Below are 21855 nucleotides of genomic sequence, written 5' to 3'. Positions count from 1 at the left end.
CTGGAGACGTGTCCTTTTGATGAACACAGGTACAAAAGCGCATTTTATAACTGAACTTTGTTCTATATTTCAGTCTAGAATTTTAATCTAGATCGTGATAGAAAATATCTAATAAACTCAGTGTCCCACAGGACCTTTTGTACCCTCCTGAGTTAAGATAGAAAGTACCTTAAAAATCTAGAATAGCCTGAGCCATTCAAATATGTTTGTCTTTTTTTTTTTTTTTTTAAGATTTTATTTATTTATTCATGAGAAACACAGAGAGGCAGAGGGAGCCTGGTGTGGGACTTGATCCCAGAACCCTGGGATCACGACCTGAGCCAAAGGCAGATGTTCAACCACTGAGTTATCCAGGTGCCCTAAAGACATTTTGGCTGTGATGTATGTCTCTTGAGGTCAGCAAGCACTTACTGCATGTGTGAGGTACTACATCAGGCTTGAGGGTGGCCAGGAGATATTAGTACACAGGGGAAGAAGGAATTGGCTCCTTGAGACTTTGCAGGATATTAAAGCATTTGGGGAGTGTTTTGTCAATATTCTGTGGTTCCTTTTGCACTATCCTCCACATCCAGTTTCTCATCCAACAATCACTTCCACCTCCCGACTGTGTGTTGAGGGTTGAGGTACATTCATTTCTCCCTACCTTATGTGCTGCCCTCTTGGTAGAAGCCACCATCTTCCCTCCTAACTAATTTCCATTACTTCCATTCCTGTCTCCTTCTAACTTGTTCCCAACATGGAACTATCTTTAGTATATAAGTTAGAGTACAACAGTCTCAAACTTAAAACCCTTAATGACTTCCCTTTATATTTAAGCAGGTCATGGTATAGAATAGAGTTTAATGTGGTCTTTGACTACCTCTCAACTTTATCTCTTAACAGCTATGCCCTTATCTGACTAAAGGCCAAAGCAACTGGCCTTTGTTTAATTACTTTAAAAAATAAGCCTTTTCATATCTTGATAAATCATGCTTTAAAGATTAAGATGAATTTTATCTCTAACAGTACCCTGAGATAGCTTACAAACTAAGAAACGTGGTAGTTAATAAAGCACTTATCCACCCCCGTGAAGCACTTTGCTTTTTAATTGTGCTTCATCTCATGTGGTGGTGATGCTTGGCCTAAGGAGGTTTTGGGTAGTCACCTCTTGCTTTTAACCTGAATGCATGGATTCCTCCTCTTTCTGTCTTCTACTAGGAGCACTATCTCTAGTTCTTTTTTCTACTCATAGCCTTCAAATAGCTCCTCCACCTCTACTTTTTCTTTCTTTTTTTTTTTCCCTAAGCAGAAAGGAGAATTAGGGTATAATTGTTTGTGTTTATTTAGAAAAAGAGCATAGTCAAGTTGTAAGACTATAATGTGAAATTCTTATATTATTTGATAATAATAATATGTAATTATTTCTGTTTCTAATTATTTTGTAGTAAGGCCCAATTAATGAAGTTAACCTATTATTACCACTTTTAATGATAATTGTTTAAGAGAATAGATTTGTTTGCTAGAAACTCTCACTAAATAGTGTTAAAATATTTTTATAAAGATATCAGAGATACTAGCAAAGGTACAGACATTATCCGTAGGTTTTTTTTATCTACAAAATAAGATAAATGTTATCACTTTCTTGTACAGCAAATATCTGATTTTGATACATTTCACTTTTGATACATGTAACAATAAATCTCTCATTTGATATGTCTCACATATAATTTCTGAGATCTGTTAACACTGATTCATAAGAAAAAAAGAGTAGGGGAAGGAATTCTGGTACCAAAGGAACAGGCAAAGGATGCAGATGATCTCTCTACCTTCTATAATGTTACCTATTTGCATCAACAAAGTGATTTTTATTTAAAGACTTTTATTTTTGCTAAGTGGACCAGGCCCCATCGTTGACCTTTTATTTCAACTCTTAGTAGTTCTACAAATGTTATTTTTGCTCATTCATACAGATTTGCCACTTCTCCTTATTTTGTTACCACCACCTTACCAATCTTTGTATATTATGAAATGAACTGAACAAATAGAAGTTGTTGATTTTCATGCTCACCATCTAGGGTGATATCTGTGCAGTGGTGGTTCTTATCAGACTTGGTTGTTGATGGAAATTACCCAGCAGTTCCCAGAAGACAGTCAAAAGGACCTGGCTTCACCTTTTGTGAATAGCGGCTATAATTTAGTAATAAGGGTCAAATGAATATGAAGCATAAATAGGGTGTGGGATCATACCAGACGTTTTTCCAGAGTATCCATGTAGAGATTATCTGCAAAGTCTTATTGAATTATTCAAAATGTCTACAATGGAGGTTAAGATGGTAGATTTGCATCCAGAATAGAAATGAAGGCAATTTAGTTAGGAAATGTCTTGCTTTGTTAATTCACCTGACTTTGGTAGTTAGGTAGAACATGGTTTCTAGGTGATAGTCTTGCTTTTAATTTGGAAGTTTAGAGAATAACAATGAACAGTCTGCCTTAGAGCTGGGTATTATGGGATTATGGGCAGCCTGCTGAGGTATAAGTGGTCCCCTGGTTAGAGCACTTGATCTTGACTGGAATGACTTTGCCCTGGTGGGGACATTTGGCTTGTCTGCAGATATATGACTTTGGTCTTCACAACTTGGGGCTGCTACTGGCCTCTACTTGGGTAGGGGCTAGGGATGCTGGGAAACATTCTACAATGCACTAAAAAACCCCTCACTACAAAAAGCCCAAAATGTGAATAGTGTCAGTGTTGAACAACCCTGTGTTATAACAACCCCAGCAAAGGTCTATTGTATGTTTTCTTACTCACTGTAGATTGAGCATGCATATTTGCCACCGTAACCCTGTAGTTAAAATTTAGCAATTCGGACTATACTCAGCCTTTGTGTTTTTTTTTTTTGTTTGTTTTTTAAAGATTTTATTTTTTTATTCAAGAGAGAGACACAGAGGCAGAGACACACACAGGCAGTGGAAGAAGCAGGCTCCCTGTAGGGAGCCTGATGCAGGACTTGATCTCAGCACCTTGGGATCACAACCTGAGCCTAAGGCAGACACTCAACCACTGAACCACCCAGGCATCCCTCAGCCTTGTTTTTAACAACTCACATTTAGACAAACATACATGTGCTGGCTTCACATATATAGGACCATCTTTTTCCGTGCTGCTTAACTATTTGCAGTTTTTACCCATTATGAGCTTTACTCATCTTTTTAAAAAATGTTCCCTATGCTAGTTAGGATAAACAGACCCTTGGCTGTTTTATTATTTTTTTGTTTTTAAGATTTTATTTATTTATCATGAGAGACACAGAGAGAGGCAGAGGCATAGGAAGAGAGAGAAGCAGGCTCCCTGTGAGGAGCCTGATGTGGGACTTGATCCCTGGGCCCTGGCATCATGACCTGAGCCAAAGGGAGATATTCAACCACTGAGTCACCCAGGTGTGTCCCACTCTTGGCTGTTTTTAAGATATTTAGTAATGAAGTATTTGGTATCACTCTGTGTTAAAGAGGTACCTGATTTTAGACTTTATAAATTCCATCAAGGATAGCTAAATGTCATACTTTATCTTTGTGGTGCATAACTAGGAGGGGAAGAGATAGAAAGGTGGCAGAGAGAATTTACACTGCAACATTTACCTATAGATAAAAAGAAAATCTTCGTTATATGGCATGAGCCAGATTATTAGGACTAGCACAGCACTGTGTATATAGATGCTCTATATAAACCACTTTTTTTTATTTGAAATATGGAAAATTCTGTGTTATTGACTAGATTAAAATTTAAAGAGTGTGCTGCCTACTTTGTAGGATATTACAAATGTGAGCTTTTAAATAATTATACATAAATATATTATGAATAAAACTTTTATCTAAAACTGTTATGTACCAAATAAAATAAAACTGTTATGTAAACCGCAAATAATTACACATTTCAGTACTCCTATGAGCAAAGTAATTGTTGCTATGTCACATAGAGAATACGTTATTTTCATGAAATCCTCTGAATGAAAGCGTTTGCACATGAAATAATGTCTTGATAGGAAAAGCATGCTTATCTATCTCTGTTAGCCATGTCCATGGTTAACCATGTCCTCAAGCTGACAGATTTGGACCATGATCAAGGCTTTGCTGGTGATACTCTGCCAATTATTAGTATATACTCTCTACAGAAATATGCAGTTCTTCTCCAGGGCTTGGCCAGTCACAGATTTGAGATACAATAAGGTATTATCTCTGAATGATAAAAGATTTGGTGTCTTTGAAATAGAAATTAACATTTATATATTAGGGCTCTTCCTGTTACTTTTTTTTTTTTTTTTTTTTCATTCATGAGAGACACAGAAGCAGAGGGAGAAGCAGGCTTGAGCCAAAGGCAGACATTCAACCACTGAGCCAGCCAGGTGTCCCTAGGGCACTTTCTGTTTCAAATGCTGGAGAACCCAGCTCAAATTGGCCTAAGCTCAAACAAGGAGTTTATAGCTTATATAATTGAAAGGGCTAATGCCTAGCCCTTGCCTTTGGTATGAGACCCAAACAGTGCTCATGCCCTGATTGCTTTACCTCTACTGTATTGACTTTATTCTCTGTGTCGATATGATAGATCACAGATCCAGGCTTCTCAATTTCAGGTCTGAGTCACTGGTTGCAGGACAGTAGAAAAGAGAATGTGGTAAGTCTCTTGTGGTGTCATTATTTTTGGCAGGATCACAGAGGAGATTGTAATGGCATAGATTGGGCTATATGCCAAATCTGGATTTGGGTGTAGATTTAATGTTACTTATGACCAAGACTGTGAAAATATATCATTTTCCTAACCCTGCCCTCTGCTGTAAAAGTATCACTGTAACCAATATCTTATGCTTATAATTATATAAATGTAAGAATCAATACCTGTATTATTTTACATATTATTTTACAATTTTATCTTACATGTTTTTTTTTCCCTTTTATCACTGATCAATATATTAAACATTCCCACTTATGGAAGATCTCCAAGGAAGATCCTATAACTTTTCTTTTAAAAAACAGAAATATCCTACATAGATGTTCTATTTCTTTATGAAGTGTTTAAGAAATACCAAATTTAGAGACCAAGATAGCCAAGAGACATGCCGCCTTCCTCAAGGATGTCTGGGCCAAAGAGCCGGTGCTGGTTGCGTCCTTCACCATTGGGGGCCTCGCTGTGATTCTGCTCACCCTCAGTCCCTTCACCAAGTACGCCACCATGATCAACCAGGCCATGCCCTACAACTATCCAGTGCCTCTCCAAGATGATGGGAACATGCCCGATGTGCTCCAGGACTCCCAGGGCCCCAGCCTGGAGTGGCTAAAGGAATTGTGAGCACCTCTGGTGACATGGAGGTGGCCCCTCCCCTGTAGCCAATAAAATGCATAGAGTGACCCAAGGGGGGGAAAAAAAAGAAATACCAAATTTGCTTAAATATAATAGTTCATTAAAGAAAACTTTCATGAATTCTTACATAGAACCTCTTTCTTATTAGGCTTCATTATATGGTTGAGTTTTTAACACAGGAAGAGAATGACTGTAGGTAAATGTTTGTTAAGCAAGAGATAATTCTGGAAGAATTCATTGATTTAAAGCCTCTTGGCTGATTTAAGTATGAAACGTGAATTATTGCTAAGTATTGTCTCTAATGATGAAAATGGGTTAAAAACACTTTTCTTCAATGTAAAATAAATGTAAAACCCAGAACTACAAAACTTCCAGAAGAAAATATAGGGGGAAAACTTCATGACATTAGTTTTGGTGGTGATTTCATGGATATGAAATCATAAGCAACAAAAGCTAAATTAGGTAATAGAGATTACATCAAACCAGAAAGTTTTTGTACAACAGAGGAAATAACAGAGTGAAAATACAACCTACAGAATGGGAAAAAATGTTTGTAGACCAAATATCTTCCAAAAAAAAAAAAATAACAACAATAGCAGCTATAAAGAGAACAAATTGGTGGTTGCTAGAGACAGTGGAACTGGGATGGGAGAAATGGGTGAAGAGGATCCCCCACCCCAAAACAAAAAATAAAAGGAAGAAAATCTTGCAATATGTGAAAACATGGAATAACCTGGAGGACATTAAGCTAAGTGAAAGAAGCCAGGCACAAAAGGAAAAATACTGCCTGGTTCCCTGTATATGAGGTAGCTAGAATAGTCAAACCTGGAAGCAGAGACTAGAATAGTGGTTGCCGGGCAGCCCTGGTGGCGCAGCGGTTTAGCACTGCCTGCAGCTCGGGGTGTGATCCTGTGAGACCTGGAATCGAGTCCCACGTCGGACTCCCTGTATGGAGCCTGCTTCTCCCTCTGTCTGTCTGTCTCTCTCTAAATAAATAAATAAATAAATAAATAAATAAATCTTAAAAACAAAAAAATAGAATAGTGGTTGCCTGGGGTTGAGGGAAGGAGCAAATGGGGAGTTGGTATTCAGTTCTAGAGATCTGTTCTACAATACAGCACCTATCATTGACAATACTGCATTGTTTAGTTAAGCTCTTAAGAGTGTAGGTTTCATGTTAAGTGTTCTTACCATAATAAAAACAACACAGTTCTCTGTAGTGTTTGATAGTTAACCTTCCATTGGCATCTGTATAGTTGTGTATGGACTCACATGTTTGTCATTGATTATCATTTCCTTCTTGGTGTGTCTTTGTCAGTGAACTGTTTCTGAGTCTCATCCAGAAGGGAACTACTTTGCCTCCCCCATAATTGGACTAACTTATATGGATGCTACAGCTGTTATGGGGGTAGAAGTTGGGGATGGAGTGGTTTACTGCTTCAGGCCAGGAAAGAATCCTCTCTCAATCCAGTAATTGACAGATGAGATTGATTTCAGGTACACAAGGACTAATTGAATCTTTGGGATACTAGGGAATAAACAAGATTTGAGTAATTGGAATTATTTAGCTCTCTAGGGATACTGTAAGACTTCTTCTAAATAAGATTCTGGATCTTCCCTTTTGTCTAGATTAACCGCAGGCATCTTCAGTCCTGACAAAGTCTGACAAAACAGTTAATTCCTTCCAAAAATGGGATTAAATCTGGAATTGTTAGGTGTATTTCCCCTTTTTAGTTATTACTGTTGAATTTCAAATTATAATTATAACGTAATTCAAATTTCTTGTACAAATATTTTTAACAGCACAGCATTTAAAGAGTGAAAAAAAATGTCTTCTCCATGACCCCATGCCCATTCCTCACAATAAGCACTGTTAAGGAGTTGGGTGTGTGGAATACAGAAGTGGTCTTGGGTTTGGATTAACAAACTCAAAAGACATGATAGGCTTTACTCGGCACTAAGTTTACTTAGCTTTAAGGAAGGGTACAAGACAGAAAATAAAACTTGTTTGATACAAAAATAGTAAAGGTCTAGTCATATCCCAGGAGTGACTTTGAAATGTTCCAGTCATTCCAGTTTAGGATGCAAATGGCCACAAAAGCCATTGATTCTTGGGACTTATCTTATGTTAGTTATGAGCATCCTCAGGACTGTGTTGTAGCATCCCTCTGTTCTGCAGCACAAGTGCATCTCATCAGTGCTAATTACTAATTACTTGATATGCATTCTTGATAAAGTAACTTTTGCCCAATTCTTAAGTTTTCTTGGATTTACTATACTCCTATAGGTTCTCTGAATTGCTATTGCAAGAGACCCTCCCCACAGGGAGCTTGCTTCTACCTCAGCCTGTGTCTCTCTGTCTCTTATGAATAAATAAAATCTTTAAAAAAAAGTGTTACATAACAATATATCTGATAAATGATAACATACAAATGCATGTAAGAGCTACCCTCTTTTTTTATGGTTCCCTACTATGGTTATGATATTTTGCCAATACTCAGCTGGTGACCAATTAAGTTTGCTAGTAGTTTTTCATGATTATCCATATTATCACAATGAACATCCTTGTGCATGTGCCCTTGTGAATTAGGGCACATGTTTATAAAGACTACATAGAAATTTTGGGTCAGAGAGATGCACATTTAAATTTTTATTTGCATTAATTAATCTGCAAACTGTCCCTCAAATTTAAGTGTCATCAACAGCATATAAGAAAATATTTCCCATGGTACTTCCTTCTAGCTTTGTCTGTGTGGTCTTCCTGTAGTCCTTGAAAAATTCTGTGAATCTGGCAAAATATATAATAATTTTTATTATACATTGGGATCAGCGGGTTTTGGATTGCCAAAGTCATAGGACTAATAAGTGACCTAGATTAGAATTGAAATCTTCGATAACTGTTTTCTCTGAATTAAACTGAAAAGTGCTTTTAAATTTTATTTACTTTTTCATTTTAATACTTGCAACTAATTTAATAGTCTACTGTTGAGAAAGTCAAATTATTTCTGTCCAACTTTATTCAACAGAAATTAAGAAAATAGCCAATTAACCTCTGATTTTGAATGGAGCTCTTCATTATCTGTCAGTAACATTAGATTACATTATGCCAGTTTAAAAAAAGTTGTTAGTTACAGATGCATTTGATATACTTACTGGTAGTACCAATATATAAAGTTAATGATTTTAATGTATATTATCAGCCTAATTGCTCAACCATTGACATTGTAATATTTGACAGATCTGCAAAACTTTTGCTGTATAAGCCAATGAAAACTTTACAAGATACAATTTAAATGGTGAAGTGAATAGATTTTTGAGGATGATCCATTATAACTTATAAAAAACATTTTATGTAAAATTACTTCTACCTTTGGTTCTTTTAGTTTGCCGCTTTCATTAACAGTAATATTTGTAACTCATTTTTCTAGGTGCTATCAATGAATTCATGCCATCATTATTTATGTTTGAAATACTCTACCATTCAAACGTAATTTTATCTACATATATGGAAAGTATTTCAAACTAGATGCAATATTTTATTACTAAAATTTAAAGAGGGTAGAATACATTTTTTTTTTTTTTGGTCAGACTGTATTGAAAACAAATAGTTTTAGGAACAGATAGGAACTTGTTTCTCCTTTCAGGGAGATTGTAGCCCTACTCTCAACTTAAAGGTAATGAGAGAAAAGTCTGCAGATTTCCTCATGGTTATTTTAGCATCCTTTGCCATTTAAAACAGTAATAGATGTGGACAGATTTGCTTCCTATGATCTAAATATTTCTCTTTTCATAAGCTGCTCTAAAAATATCAATTTAAATTTAGGCATAAGAAGGAATAGACATTAGAGAAAGTTTCGGTAATATGAAAGTAACGCTAATCTTACCTGAACTGGATTTATTGATAAGCAGTTTTACAGATTTGCCACTGAAATTCATGTCTCACTTCCTTGTTATATTTTGTTGCTTTTATTATTGTGGTGATCAGAGTCTGCAGCACATCAGGCTTTGGTCTCTCTCTCCTGCTCAGTCGTAAGACCAGGGTATTAGATCTGTGTGTAATTTTGCTCTTGTGTTTAGGGCCTGGAACATAATAGGTATAAATGTTGAATTTCGTCAGATCTTTGTGGAAGACTATACTGTGAAGTTGACAACTCATTCTATTCAATAATCCATAGCCACTAAAAACTATTTCTTAGGTTTTCCTATTACTTGGGTGAACTGATTCTTATATAAAAAGATGTCCTATATTGTTCATTTTGTTCACAGAATATTGTTTTATATACTTAAATTGCTGATAGTTTACCATCTGTTTCTATGTATCAGTCTTTCTATCTCCGTATTCAGTTCCATGCCCATATTTTATATGTGAGACCCATTTTGCCTTTTGATGGTTTTGAGCCTTAAGGTTTTGATATTTAGGAAATGTGCAGAATATTTTGTGATCTTCTGCAAGTTATATTTGTGGCTTCATGTGAATGTGGGTGCCATTCCTCCTAAGGAAATATGTCTTGTAGGTAATTAGTAAATATCTTTGTAAAAATTCTTATTTTTGTCATGCACTATTTATGTAACTTAGGCTTTTTCTTTTTTTCTTTTTTTTTTTTTTTGTCCAGGAACACAGGCTTTTTTAGATTTATATTCATTCTAACAAAAATCGAGGAAGAGGACTGACGTATATTGAATGTTTAATGTGTTCTGGTATTCTGAAATTAAAAAAATAACAACAATAACAAAATAGTAATCTGTGGATTAAGAGAATTTGAAGAACAGTTGATCAGCAGCATCAAATTCCAGAGTGAAAGCAAGACCTAAAAGTCTCAGTTGGGGAGACAGCCAGTCTTACACGAATATCTTAGTATTTCCCAAATTTTAATTTTGTGCAACCTGACAGTTAATAGTGTTCACACATTATTTAGATTATTGGTTACTTAATCTTAAAAAGTCTTAACAATCTTATATCTATAATTTTATTTTTTAAAGAAACTTTTTATATCAGAACAAAATATGAAAACTTATACCTGCCATAAATAGAACATATCTGTAAAAATTAATGAAGGACAAAACGTGATAACCATGTCCCATTGTCTCTTACTGAGCATGAGGCCTCTCTTCTTTCGTAAAGAAGAAAAAAAAAACTAGCTTCAAGAGATATTGAAGACACACTATACACTCTTCCTCTTTTATTTAGTAAGAGGAATCCAAAAAGATACAAAAAGGAAATACATGCTCTCTTAGGTGATTCTGAATTACTTGGGTGTGTGCTGTGTAGGATCACTTCTATTGCAGTGGTCACTGGCTGAATGTGAAAAGATCCAAAGAGGAGAAAGCGTGATGTGTGTGTCTGAGTGCCTGCTTTTTAATGTTTATCATTTGTGAGGTACTGCTCTAAGCTGCTTATATTGAAATGTTTTTTTTTTTTTTCTATTTGAAGCTCTTTTAAGAGCCTGTGCTGATGGAGGTGCCAACCGCTTATATGATACCATGGAAGGAGAGAGGGAAAGGTATGCTTTCTTTTAGTCTGTGTCCAAAACACCACTAATTCTGTTCTTCAGTTTGTTTTATTCTCTCCTTGATGAATGTTCCTCCTTAACGTTGCTTCAAAATTAACAGAAAACCACCTCACTGAGAGAGCTGCTCCACCATGTTGTATTATTTCTCTGTTTTGAGTATGTCTCTGAGAAAAACTAGGCCAATCATATTCTTATTTAAAAACTCCTCATTCTAGTCAAACAGATAAAGACAGTTATCCTATGGTTTCACTCATAAGTGGAATGTAAGAAACAGCACAGAGGATCATAGGGGAAAGGATGGAAAACTGAATGGGGAGAAATTAGAGAGGAAGACAAAGCATGAGAGACTCTTAACTCTAGGAAACAAACTGAGGGTTATTGGAGGGGAGGTAGGTGGGGGATTGGGGTCACTGGGTGATGGGCGTGAAGGAGGGCACTTGATGTGATGAGCCCTGGATGTTATACGCAACTGATGAATTACTGAACTCTACATCTGAAACTAATGATGTACTATATGTTGGCTAATTAAATTTGACTTAAGAATTTTTAGTAAATAAGTAAATAAAACCCATTGTCTCTGCTACTTCAGAAGTTTCATTAAGTAGCATTATCAAATTTCAAAATCTGTAAGGGCTTTGAACGTTGACTAAAATAAAACTCAGTTTATTTTTTTATTTTTATTTTTTTTAAGATTTTATTTTATTTATCCATGAGAGACAGAGAGAGAGAGAGAGCAGAGACACAGGCAGAGACAGAAGCAGGCTCCATACAAGGACTCGATCCCGAGACTCCATCACGCCCTGGGCCGAAGCTAGATGCTTAACCGCTGAGCCACCCAGGCATCACTAAAACTCAGTTTAAATGAATAAAAACCAACCTCATATAAACAAATGATGCATCCTATGGCAGACGTGAGATTTTTGTAATAGTATTGAGTAAAGCTGAGTATAATTTAACTTAGTTACTTTTGAGTTATGCACACACATATATTTTAGGAGATAAATGACTTATTTCTTAATGATTTGTTGTCTGTGCTGTCGGTTTTTCTTATCTTTGCATGGTGAGCTATTTTTAGACAAGAGAATACGTTTGATGAGAGTAAATTTAAATCCAGCTCATTGCCAACATGTTTATAGTTCAGCCTCTTGGCAAACATAAGAATTTACAGTCTAGGTATAAGTAGACTAGCTGTGAAATTTAGTTCCACTTCTATCATATGTGTTATTAAATGTACTGAAATGTTTATAGTTTGAGAAATCACTTCCTTGCTGCAAAAAAATAAAATAAAAATATTATGATTCAACATACCACAGGTGTGAATTAAATATATGTAGTTTGAAATGATGTAAAATACAACTTTATGGCATCAGAATTTTTAACTTCAGGCTTCTAATATTGGAGCTGCTTTTTTGAAAGCAGCCGGTTGCTTATAGGAGGAGAACATGTTTCCTTTGAGACTGGGAATGCTAATGTCTAGGGACTGAATTATCAAAGAGTATGGCAATAGTGACAGCCTAGTTTAAATTCTTAACATTTTATGGTTCTTTATTTTTTAACTTTATGGTTTCCTCTGACCATATTCTCTAAGACCTGACATGGACAGTGTATGAAAAATACTCTAAACAGTGCCCGGGTCAGTTCAGGGAAGAGCATGATGCCCATGAGGCCAAGATTATGAATTGGGTATTGCGTTTCATGCCTATAGCTGGCTTACTGGCAAGAAACCTAGTACTGAGTACTATTTTTCTCATGGTAGGTGTAGCTCATGAACATATTTATATGAACCAGAGCTGTGAACAGATATTAACACAGTGCTTCCTAATTGTGCTGTGACCATAAAAACCATCTAAAATGCTTGTGAAAAAAAATACAGATTTTTATACTGATTCCTCTTACTGGATTGGGCTGGACGCTAATAAGATAACACACGATGCTTTTATTCACATTAGAAAGCAAAGCAGATTATGAAGTTTGTGGAGTGAATACCATCATTTTTGCCTAAATTTCAAAATAACATTTCTAATATTCTTAACAGACTTACAAGTAATCTTATGGAAGTCTTCCAAAAGATCTATATGCTTTATCTGAGAATCGTTTGACTGTATACAAAGATGTTCAAAGAAAATGTACTTTCCATTCCTTCTCTCGTTGTAGTAATGTGTGTGCCGTGATTCATACTCTGACACTTAGGGACATGGCTGGCCTGGATAGAGTGTCTAAATGGTGATGAATATACTAACTGCCTCATGTGGGAATTAAATCCTTGGAGTAAACCTCATTAAATACAAACTGTAACCAGTTACGCTAATTGGATTTAGGTGACTAAACATGGTTCCTATTAGTTGCATTTTTAACAGAAAAGCCAGACAATGAAAAAGGAAAAAGATAGAAGTTTTTAAAAGCCAAGTATGATTGGCGGATCTGCTTGGCTTGTTGTATTTGTTTATTTAAAGTCCATATCTACATTGTAATACCTTATAATTATGCAATAAAACATGAATGTGTAGAGAATCATCTCCCACTGAAGACATTTGGAGTGGAAGGAAGACTGATGTCGGAAGAGAGAGGAGCAGGAGGAGGAGGAGGGTTTATAGAGGGTTAGAGCTGTGGCAAGCATCAGCAGTGACTTGACGTCTGATCTTGTGCCACTTTATTCCATCTTCATAAATGTCTGAAAATGCCTATATTTGTTTTTTCATAAAGAAGTCCTAGGTATTTTATATTGCTGAGAAAATAATACGTGTTGATTTGAACATATGTCAGTGAGTTGAGAGAAACAGAGGAAAAAAAAAATATCTGTTACTTCTTAAGGAGCAAAGAATTACCTTGAGTCCACTCTGCTGGTTCTACTCTTTGGAGCAATAGAAACTGTGACTAAGTTTTCTTCTTTAGGTGAATATAAGCTCCCTGGTGCCTAGAAAATTGTGTGAGAATATTAGATACTCCACAAATATTTGTTAATAGATGAGTATTTTATTACAGTTATTCTGTTCTCTCTTCTCATAAGGTTTTGAGTGACTTTGGTTGACCTTCACATTTTAGATAAACCAGATAACCTAAGCCCTGAGGACTGACAGGTTCCTCAATTTGGCTGTCAGACTGAGGCAGGTTGAAGACCCAGTCAGGGAAATGTAGGATGGGCACCGCCAATGACATTTGAGTCTCAGCTTTAATTATGGACTTGAGATTAAAGAGGAAGAGGTTTTAGGAAGACTCCATACATTGTACTACTCTCCTCTCCTCCTCTCCCCTCCCCTCTTTTTTTCAGTCGAGAAAAAAGTCTAACTTCATTTATTTGGTTACCTAGTTTCTCCAACATTATTTTCGAAATCATCTGAACTATCCCCACTGATTTCTGATTCCAACATAATATGTAGATTAGTATATATGATATGTATTTTTTATTGCTGAGCTACAATGACATGATATTACAGATGTACAGCATAGTGATTCCACAACTCTGTTCCCATACTTTTAATTGACTGTTTTCCTAACCCCAGATAGCTGTTTTTAGAAATGTAGGGTACTGTGGTGGGGTATTAGATGTAGGAGCCAGTGCCTCCAATTATTATCAGCTTTAACCTGATACTGACTGAAGTTGCATGTCAGTGTTTTGGCAGTAATCTATAATTAAAAACTCCTGATAGCCTCATAACATCTGCCTCCTGCCTTCTTAAAAGTAGATAAAACCCACCATTGGTCTGAACCAGGATGGTAAAGCACAGCCTTGTAGTCAGAATAATCACAGGATGCAGAAAGAAAAAAGTACAAGTGAAGCAGGGTAAGATTTTCTAGGAAGATTTTATGGAACAGATTTTGTTTCTTGCCCATCATTGATAGCCATTGGAGGACTCATTTGTTTTTGTATTTTATAAGAAACACATTTTAAAAAATTTATTGTGAGAGAGAAAATGAGAGAGAGCGAGAGCGCGAGAGAGAGCATGAGTACAGGGAGAGGTACAGGGAGAAGCAGATTCCCTGATGAACAGGGAGTCTGACGTGAAGCTCTTCCAGGGACTCTGGGATCATGCCCTGAGCTGAAGGCAGACGCTTCCCCGACTGAGCCACCCAGGCACCACTCCCTCTTTTGTTTTTCTAGTGACAATTTTGTTGACACTATAGTAGATCAGCGAAGTGTTAAATGTTCACGTCAAAGGATATTGAAAGATTGCTATTTGTGGGTAGCAGGTAAACAGTAAAAGTTGTGGGAGAGTTAAGCGCCCTGCCCACCCCCACCCTCCTCTCCGACCCAGTGATTCCTCTTTCTGTGTCTTTAATAGATACTCAGAGTATCTGTGATAAGATGCTTTCATCAGTTTCTAAGCAGGGTCAGAAAAGCCATCAATGATGGCAGTGAATACCAACTTTTTCCACCGTAGGAGATCTTAAGAACAAGCATATAGAAAAGTGTACAAATTATAATGATAGAGCTCAATGAATTTTCACAAAGGGGAGCAGATGAGTAAATGGTACAGAGATCAATAAATAGGCTATTACCAGCATTGCAGAAGCCCTCCTCATGCTCCCTCCCATCACCATCTCCCCTCACAGGACACTGCTGCTGACCCAATACATGTTTTGTTAATTTTGCATATCTCTGGTCTTTATAAAATGGAATCTTAATATATCAAATTTTGACTATATGGACTTTTTCTGATATACAGAATTGATAGCTGTCTGACCCTGAAAAATGGATCAAGAAACATTTTTATAGGTTCTTATAAGAGAATTACACTAATTCTAATTAGGTCACACTAATTATGATAAGACGTTGAAGAAGTGATGGTGTCAAGAAGAGAGTGGGTGATGTGTAGAAACCAACCAGAATTACAAAATCAATGCCACATGAAAGTAATCTGACTGTATGGGAAAAAGAGTTGATCTCATTCTTTAAAAAAAGTACGTTTAAAGCTACGTAAACATTTGTAAACCTTATTCTATTAAGAAAGTTGGGGTAAACTGATCAAAAAATAAAGTAAAAAGAGCTTTGGAATGAGACAGACTCTCCTAAGAACAGTCCAGTGGCAGAAATAGGAATGTAGCATTTAACTTGTCATTCATTTATTCATTCAAATGCTTATTGGATACCTTCTATGGTTAGACATTTTCATAGTTACTGTGAATGTATGTTTCCCACCCACAAAAAAACTTAGAGTAATGGAAATAAAGAAGAAATTAGTACACAATATGATAGATTATAAAGCATATAATGAGAAAATTCTAGTCCAGTGTGATAGGTTGTGTGAAAGAGGAAAGCACAGAGGATGGACAGTTAATCTAGAATGAGGGTATTAGAAACAATTCTGAGGATCCCATTGGAGTGTAAAAGGTTAGGGTGTGTGTGTGTGTGTGTGTGTGTGTGTGTGTACACGGGAGCAGGTGTGTTGACTAGCAGGGAGGAGGGGAAGTTCTGTTTTGTCTCTTGGATACAGTCTAAACTCTTTACCTTGAGTTATCAGGGTTTGTCTTTTACATATCATTTTAGCCAAGCTGTTTCCTCTGTTTTCTCCTTTGCCTTCTCTTCTCACTGCCTGGGTTTCAGAAGAAACTTTGGGTAGTTTATTGTATTTTATTAATCAGTATAAACCACAATGACTTATATCTAGAAAGATTACGCCCATTTTGTCTGAAATCACGTATAGAATATGACGCACTTTTTTTCAGAAAGTCTTATATTTACATTGTGTCCTCATTCCTATCTCAATGAGTCTTTTATCATGAAATGAAGATTCTTGCCTTTGGATTCATTAACATTTTGAGAGTAACATGAATATCAGTGCTACATGTGAGAGTGTTTTTTAATTGTGATTTTAAAGGACACAGAGCCTCTAAAACTCATCTGTATACTAGTCTGAGGAATAGCTATGAATTTTGGTGTCATTAGCTTATAGGAGCTTGAAATGGGGAGGAGGAGTTGTTTTTTGGTTATTTTTCTCAGAATAATTGACGAATACAGCATCCTAAATAGAAAGTACTATAGATGATCATATATAAACATTATTCTAATTCAGCTCGGATGTTTAAGAGCTGCTCTCTGTTAAATTTAAAAGATAAGCATCCAGTAAAAATTCCCTGAAATCACACAGTTGACCATTCACATAGACAGGCCTTGACGAAGTGGGATGATGGGGAGTTTGTAGCGCTCAAACAGGAAAGGAGGAGTCGTGCTTGATCCCTTATTTTCGTTCAGACCATTAATTTTCTCACAGTTTGGATTTCATACTTCCCAGCTTTATATATGCTTGCAGCTTTCTTACGAGCAGATCCATACCACTTTTCAGAGTGATCCAATGGGAATCTGACTATCTAAACTCCCTGTGCCCTCGCTAAGCCAACTTCAGACTGTGATTTAAATAACTAAGTAACAACAACAACAAAAATAATAACTAAGTAACATGTGATTCTAACTGTTACAGATCGGCTTCAAAACCAGGCACCTGGCTGCAAGTATCTGACACACTCTTGAAGGAACCAGTGACCTGTCTGTCCCCAGATGGATAACTTAACAGTTTTGTTCTCTGTCCATTCACTGCAGATAACAGGAATTCCAGGTTAGGAATTGTGGAGTGAGAAGGCATGCACACTCTTTAGTTAGATCAGGATCCAGGCAGCCCCGGTGGCCCAGTGGTTTGGTGCCACCTTCAGCCTAGGGTGTGATCCTGGAGACCTGGGATTGAGTCCCATGTCAGGCTCCCTGCATGGATCCTGCTTCTCCCTCTGCCTGTGTTTCTGCCCCCCACCCCCCTCTCTCTGTCATTAAAAAAAAAAAAAAAAAAAAAAAAAAATCTTAGATCAGGATCCAAAATCTGATTCCATGACCTCATTACTAGGAGACATTGGCAAGTAATTTCACTTCCTTGAGCTGTGATTTCTCCATCTGGGACATTTCAGGAAGAGATTAGGGTCTTGTGGAGTAGTCAGAGAAATCTTTATGAAGAAATATATTACTTGGGCTGCTTACACAAGAGTTGGATAAACAGGATAAAGGATGGCTCTTCAAAGTTATGATGTGATGAATTATAGAATAGTTGAATATGCGTTGGACAATAGCTGTAAATATTCTCCCATGGTTAATGCTTTGCATGTAGTAATTGTACAACATCCTAGAAAGGTCGTAAGCTCTTTTCATATTGTGGTTGGAATGAAGGAATATAATATTTAGCTTTTCTGATTCTTTATTTTGGTTTTGATCATCTTTGTTCAGGTATAATTTCATACAATAAAGTTCATCCACTTTAAGCATTCAAATCAATATATTATGAAGTAGTATACAGGCATATCCACCAGCAGTCAAGAGTAGAATGTGTCCATCATCCCAAAAAGTTCCTTCCTGTCTCTTGGCATCAGTCCCCAACTCCTTTACCCTGGCTCCTGAAACCTTCTAGAATGTCCTATAAATGGAGTCAGTCATTCAGCTTGTTGTCTTATGTATCTGCCTTTTTTACTTACCAAATGTTTCTGAGGTTGATCCATGTGATTGTGTGTATCAGTAATTTGTCCCTTTTCACTGTTGAGTGCTGCTCTATTATGTGGGTACACCACAATCTTGTTTGTTCATTGGATGTGGTTGATAGACCTGATTCTTAAGAATTATCTTTTTAGTTGGAATCTGTTACCACTTTATTCAAGTGATTCTTTGGGAGGAATGTTAGTTCTTTTAGTCAAAGCCAAACATAATTTTCGAAGTTGTCACTTCAACCCTAGAAGTTATATAAATAGTAGTAGAGATTCATATATAACACTTACATTCCCCGTATCTTAGTGAAAATCTTGCAAAAGCTTGCTCAGTACCGTTAGTTTTTTATGGAATAAGACCATTAATATAAAATTGTTATGGAATGAATTGGTGTCAAGGATCTGAGCAGATACTGTGTTCTCAGCCTCTAATATATATGACAATTGATTTCAGTTGACCTGTGACTGTAATTGTCTCAGTGACTGGATTTATTTTAACTAATGTTTGTGCATTTGATGGCATAGATACTTTCAGTATGTTTGAACATATAGAAAGGAAACAATGTGTACTTAAGGAAATCTAAAGATCATTGGTTTACCTTGATTTCTTTCTTTTTTTTTTTTAAAAAAAAGATTTTATTTATTATTTATTCATGAGAGAGAGAGAGAGAGAGAGAGAGAGAGACGGGCAGAAGGAGAAGCAGGCTCCATGCAGGGAGCCCAACGTGGGACTCGATCCCGGGACTCCAGGATTGCGCCCTGGGCTGAAGGCAGGCGCCAAACCGCTGAGCCACCCAGGGATCCCCTACCTTGATTTCTTGTAAGCCTAGCCTTAAGCAATTTTAGTCACTTGCTTCAACAAGTTTCTATTAAAAAGTATTTATTCAATCAAATTACTAAGGTCTGTAAGCATGTCAACATTATTGGGTCTTTGAATCTAAGTGATGGAAGGTAGAAATGATTAGTACATTTAAAAGAAAATTTGTAATAGGAGTCTTGTTATTAAAGAACCCTACACAATAAACTGAGGGCATATTTATCTTGAATTGTTGATTGAATTAGCTTTGTAATATATTTTAGTCTGTTGGTTATCAAATGCTATAAATCAGAGATCTCAAAGTCATCCATGCATAGCTCTGAATCATTTAGGGGGGCCTAGGGGGTGGAATGTGTATGCAGAGATGCTATGTTTGTCAGATCATGCATGAAGTCAGAATAAATTTTCAGAGTGAAATCATTTTAACTAGCTGCAGGAAGTCAGTTTACAACTAAATTTAATCAGAGGCATTGTTCTTTATGGCTATTCTATTTCATAAAGTATGTTCCTGACAAAACCCTTTTCTTTTCCTGCACTGTGGATGGAGTCTTCAGAAATAAATTTCCCTCAGATGATTTTTCAGAGGAACCTGGATCATCTATCAAAAGTTTTGAGTAATACATGACTCTTTTAATTTTACTGTTTGAAAACAAACTTGAATAGTTTTAGCACTTGTTAATATAATTTAAGAGTTCATGTTTTTCAAGGTTTTCAGCTTATTTTCAATATATTATTAGATTGTAGAGTTAGTAATAATTGAGAATAATCACATAATATATCCTATGTGATTATTATATATAATATATATTATATAATATTTATAATATAATTATATATTTCAAAATATTAGATTGCAGTTGAGAATAATCACATATAATTATATATATTATTAATATATGTGTAATGATAGAGAATAATCGCATTATATATATTATATATACCATATGTATGTCCCTGTCTGATTTTTCATACTTATTTAAGTGTGTGCACATACATGCCTGCTTGCACATGTACACCTAGATACTTCTGTGTGGTTTTCTCATTATTAAAATTTTGGCTTTGTATTATCAGACCAGAGTAAGCAGCATGACTCCAATAAGACAGCATGCATTATCTGTTGACACATCATTATAAGACATGAAACTTGAGTTGATGGTGGGATTGCACCTGAGCCAGCTATGGCTTTCCTATTAAATAAGGTCAGAAAAGTGACAGCTAGAATTCAGTTTAAGCAAGGGCTAGTTAATAAATTTTGTGAGAATATATCCAAATGGCACTCACACCAAGATAAGCTCTGGACTTTTCACTTACAATTCTGGGTTAGAGATCTGAGAGGTGTTTGAGACTATATTTCTTGAAGACTTCAATTTTACCTCTAGCCAGAGAATTCAAGAATATGCTGAAGAATCTCCAAAAAGCTATTTTAAAATATGACAGAAAATATTTTACCACCCTACGGAAAAAAATCATTGTGTGTAAATATATATATATACACACACATGTTTGTATATATCCATGTATATATTATGTCTAATATGCATACCTCAGAGCTGCTTCACAGTCAGGAGAAGGGAACTTAAATGATGAGCAGGGAGACACACTATTCTGTAAATGCCCAGATTGAGAGGATAAAAATCATAAATATTAAAAATGTTGACTTACTCTGCAAATTGTCTGATTTAGAATTGCACTTAGCACTTTTGTTGAATGAGATCAGCCATGCTTTGCTTGGACTGTAGGGAAGAAGGTGTTCATCCCACAGCATTTAGATCCATGAGCTCTGTTTTGGATGTCTGGTTACGTTCATTTGTGCTCTGGATACCATGCATGCGTGCCTGACATCTGGGGTATGCTCCATAAGGCAGGAGGGGCCGTGGAGGGGGTGGTTGTTTAAGCATTAGTGCTGTTTAGCAATGATTACTGAAAATATTGGTGCCATCTAAATACTGGTTTCTCTTACTTGATCAGTTATTTTAAAAACCATTGGCATGCCCATTGAAATGCCAAGGAGTTAGTTTTAACATGGAGGTACTTTTTTTTTTTTTTTTTTTAAGAACACTGCATCTGATTAACTTATAAAAACCCTCTTGTATTAAAAGAAACAAACACCCCTCTTTTTAAACTTCATTGATAACATCCCTCTTTCTTCTTCTTTCTTTCAAGTATTATAATTCCTTCAAAACTCTGCTCATGTGTTGTGTTTCCCCAGAAGTCTTTGCTGGTAACTACCAGTTTCTGTAGACCTAAGTCAGACATAAATTAAAATTTTCTGAGCAATCTCCAACTATTATCCTACATTATGTTGAAATTGTCTGTAGGTGTTTCTACTTAATTAGACAAAACTCCTTCTTCTTGTTTTATCTTGGGAAATAGCTCTAGCACACAGGACCAAATTTGACAAAAGATGATAACTAAATATTTTTAGTTGAACAGTATTGATAGTTTTCCCTGAAAATATAATAATTTCCTCAAAGGCCAGTAGATGACAAATCCTGAATGAACTAGGTAAGGGTATTTGGTGGCTAGATTTCTTGCTCTCACATGTTATGGTCAGTGTCCTTCCGAGGTGTTCTCTTACCCATTGCTTCCCTAGTAACATTTATCACAACACATTGGAATCACCTCTTTGCATGTCCCCTCTAGCCTATCCCCCCAGTGAAAGCATTGCATTATCTCTGGGCTTTTTCATGGTCTCCTTCCCAGGAAGCAGGTCACTATTATATTTAATAGTAAGAATGATT

General features: G+C 36.1%; 1 protein-coding gene, 1 long non-coding RNA gene and 1 pseudogene across 9 annotated transcripts in view; 2 read left to right on the top strand and 1 right to left on the bottom strand.

Moving 5' to 3' along the window:
- TPK1 (thiamin pyrophosphokinase 1) overlaps positions 1-21855 on the top strand; it is a 325016-nt gene that overhangs the window by 108312 nt on the left and 194849 nt on the right. For 4 of the 7 annotated variants that reach the window (XM_077850267.1, XM_077850271.1, XM_077850266.1 and 1 more), the window contains exons 3-4: positions 10764-10833; positions 18931-19117. The exons of 1 other annotated variant lie outside the window; for it this stretch is intronic. In XM_077850267.1, coding sequence (XP_077706393.1) covers positions 10785-10833; positions 18931-19117 — 236 coding nt within the window. In that variant the 5' untranslated portion in view covers positions 10764-10784. The remainder of the gene's footprint in view (positions 1-10763; positions 10834-18930; positions 19118-21855) is intronic. 2 more of the 7 variants (XM_077850269.1, XM_077850268.1) reach the window with 1 other exon arrangement.
- LOC144284086 (NADH dehydrogenase [ubiquinone] 1 alpha subcomplex subunit 3 pseudogene) lies at positions 5051-5393 on the top strand (annotated as a pseudogene).
- The window catches only part of LOC144285038 (uncharacterized), a 32053-nt gene continuing 18172 nt past the window's right edge, over positions 7975-21855 (bottom strand). Inside the window, exons 2-5 of one of the 2 annotated variants that reach the window (XR_013353429.1) lie at positions 16289-16373; positions 13668-13756; positions 9217-9412; positions 7975-8120 (exon numbers count right to left, since the gene is read on the bottom strand). This is a non-coding gene — a long non-coding RNA (uncharacterized LOC144285038). The remainder of the gene's footprint in view (positions 8121-9216; positions 9413-13667; positions 13757-16288; positions 16374-21855) is intronic. The other variant, XR_013353430.1, reaches the window with a different exon arrangement.

This window comes from Canis aureus, chromosome 15 (genome assembly GCF_053574225.1).
Source record: "Canis aureus isolate CA01 chromosome 15, VMU_Caureus_v.1.0, whole genome shotgun sequence".
NCBI lineage: Eukaryota > Metazoa > Chordata > Mammalia > Carnivora > Canidae > Canis > Canis aureus.
The sequence above is the reverse complement of the archived record's forward strand: the minus strand, read 5'-3'. Positions and strand labels throughout refer to the sequence as shown.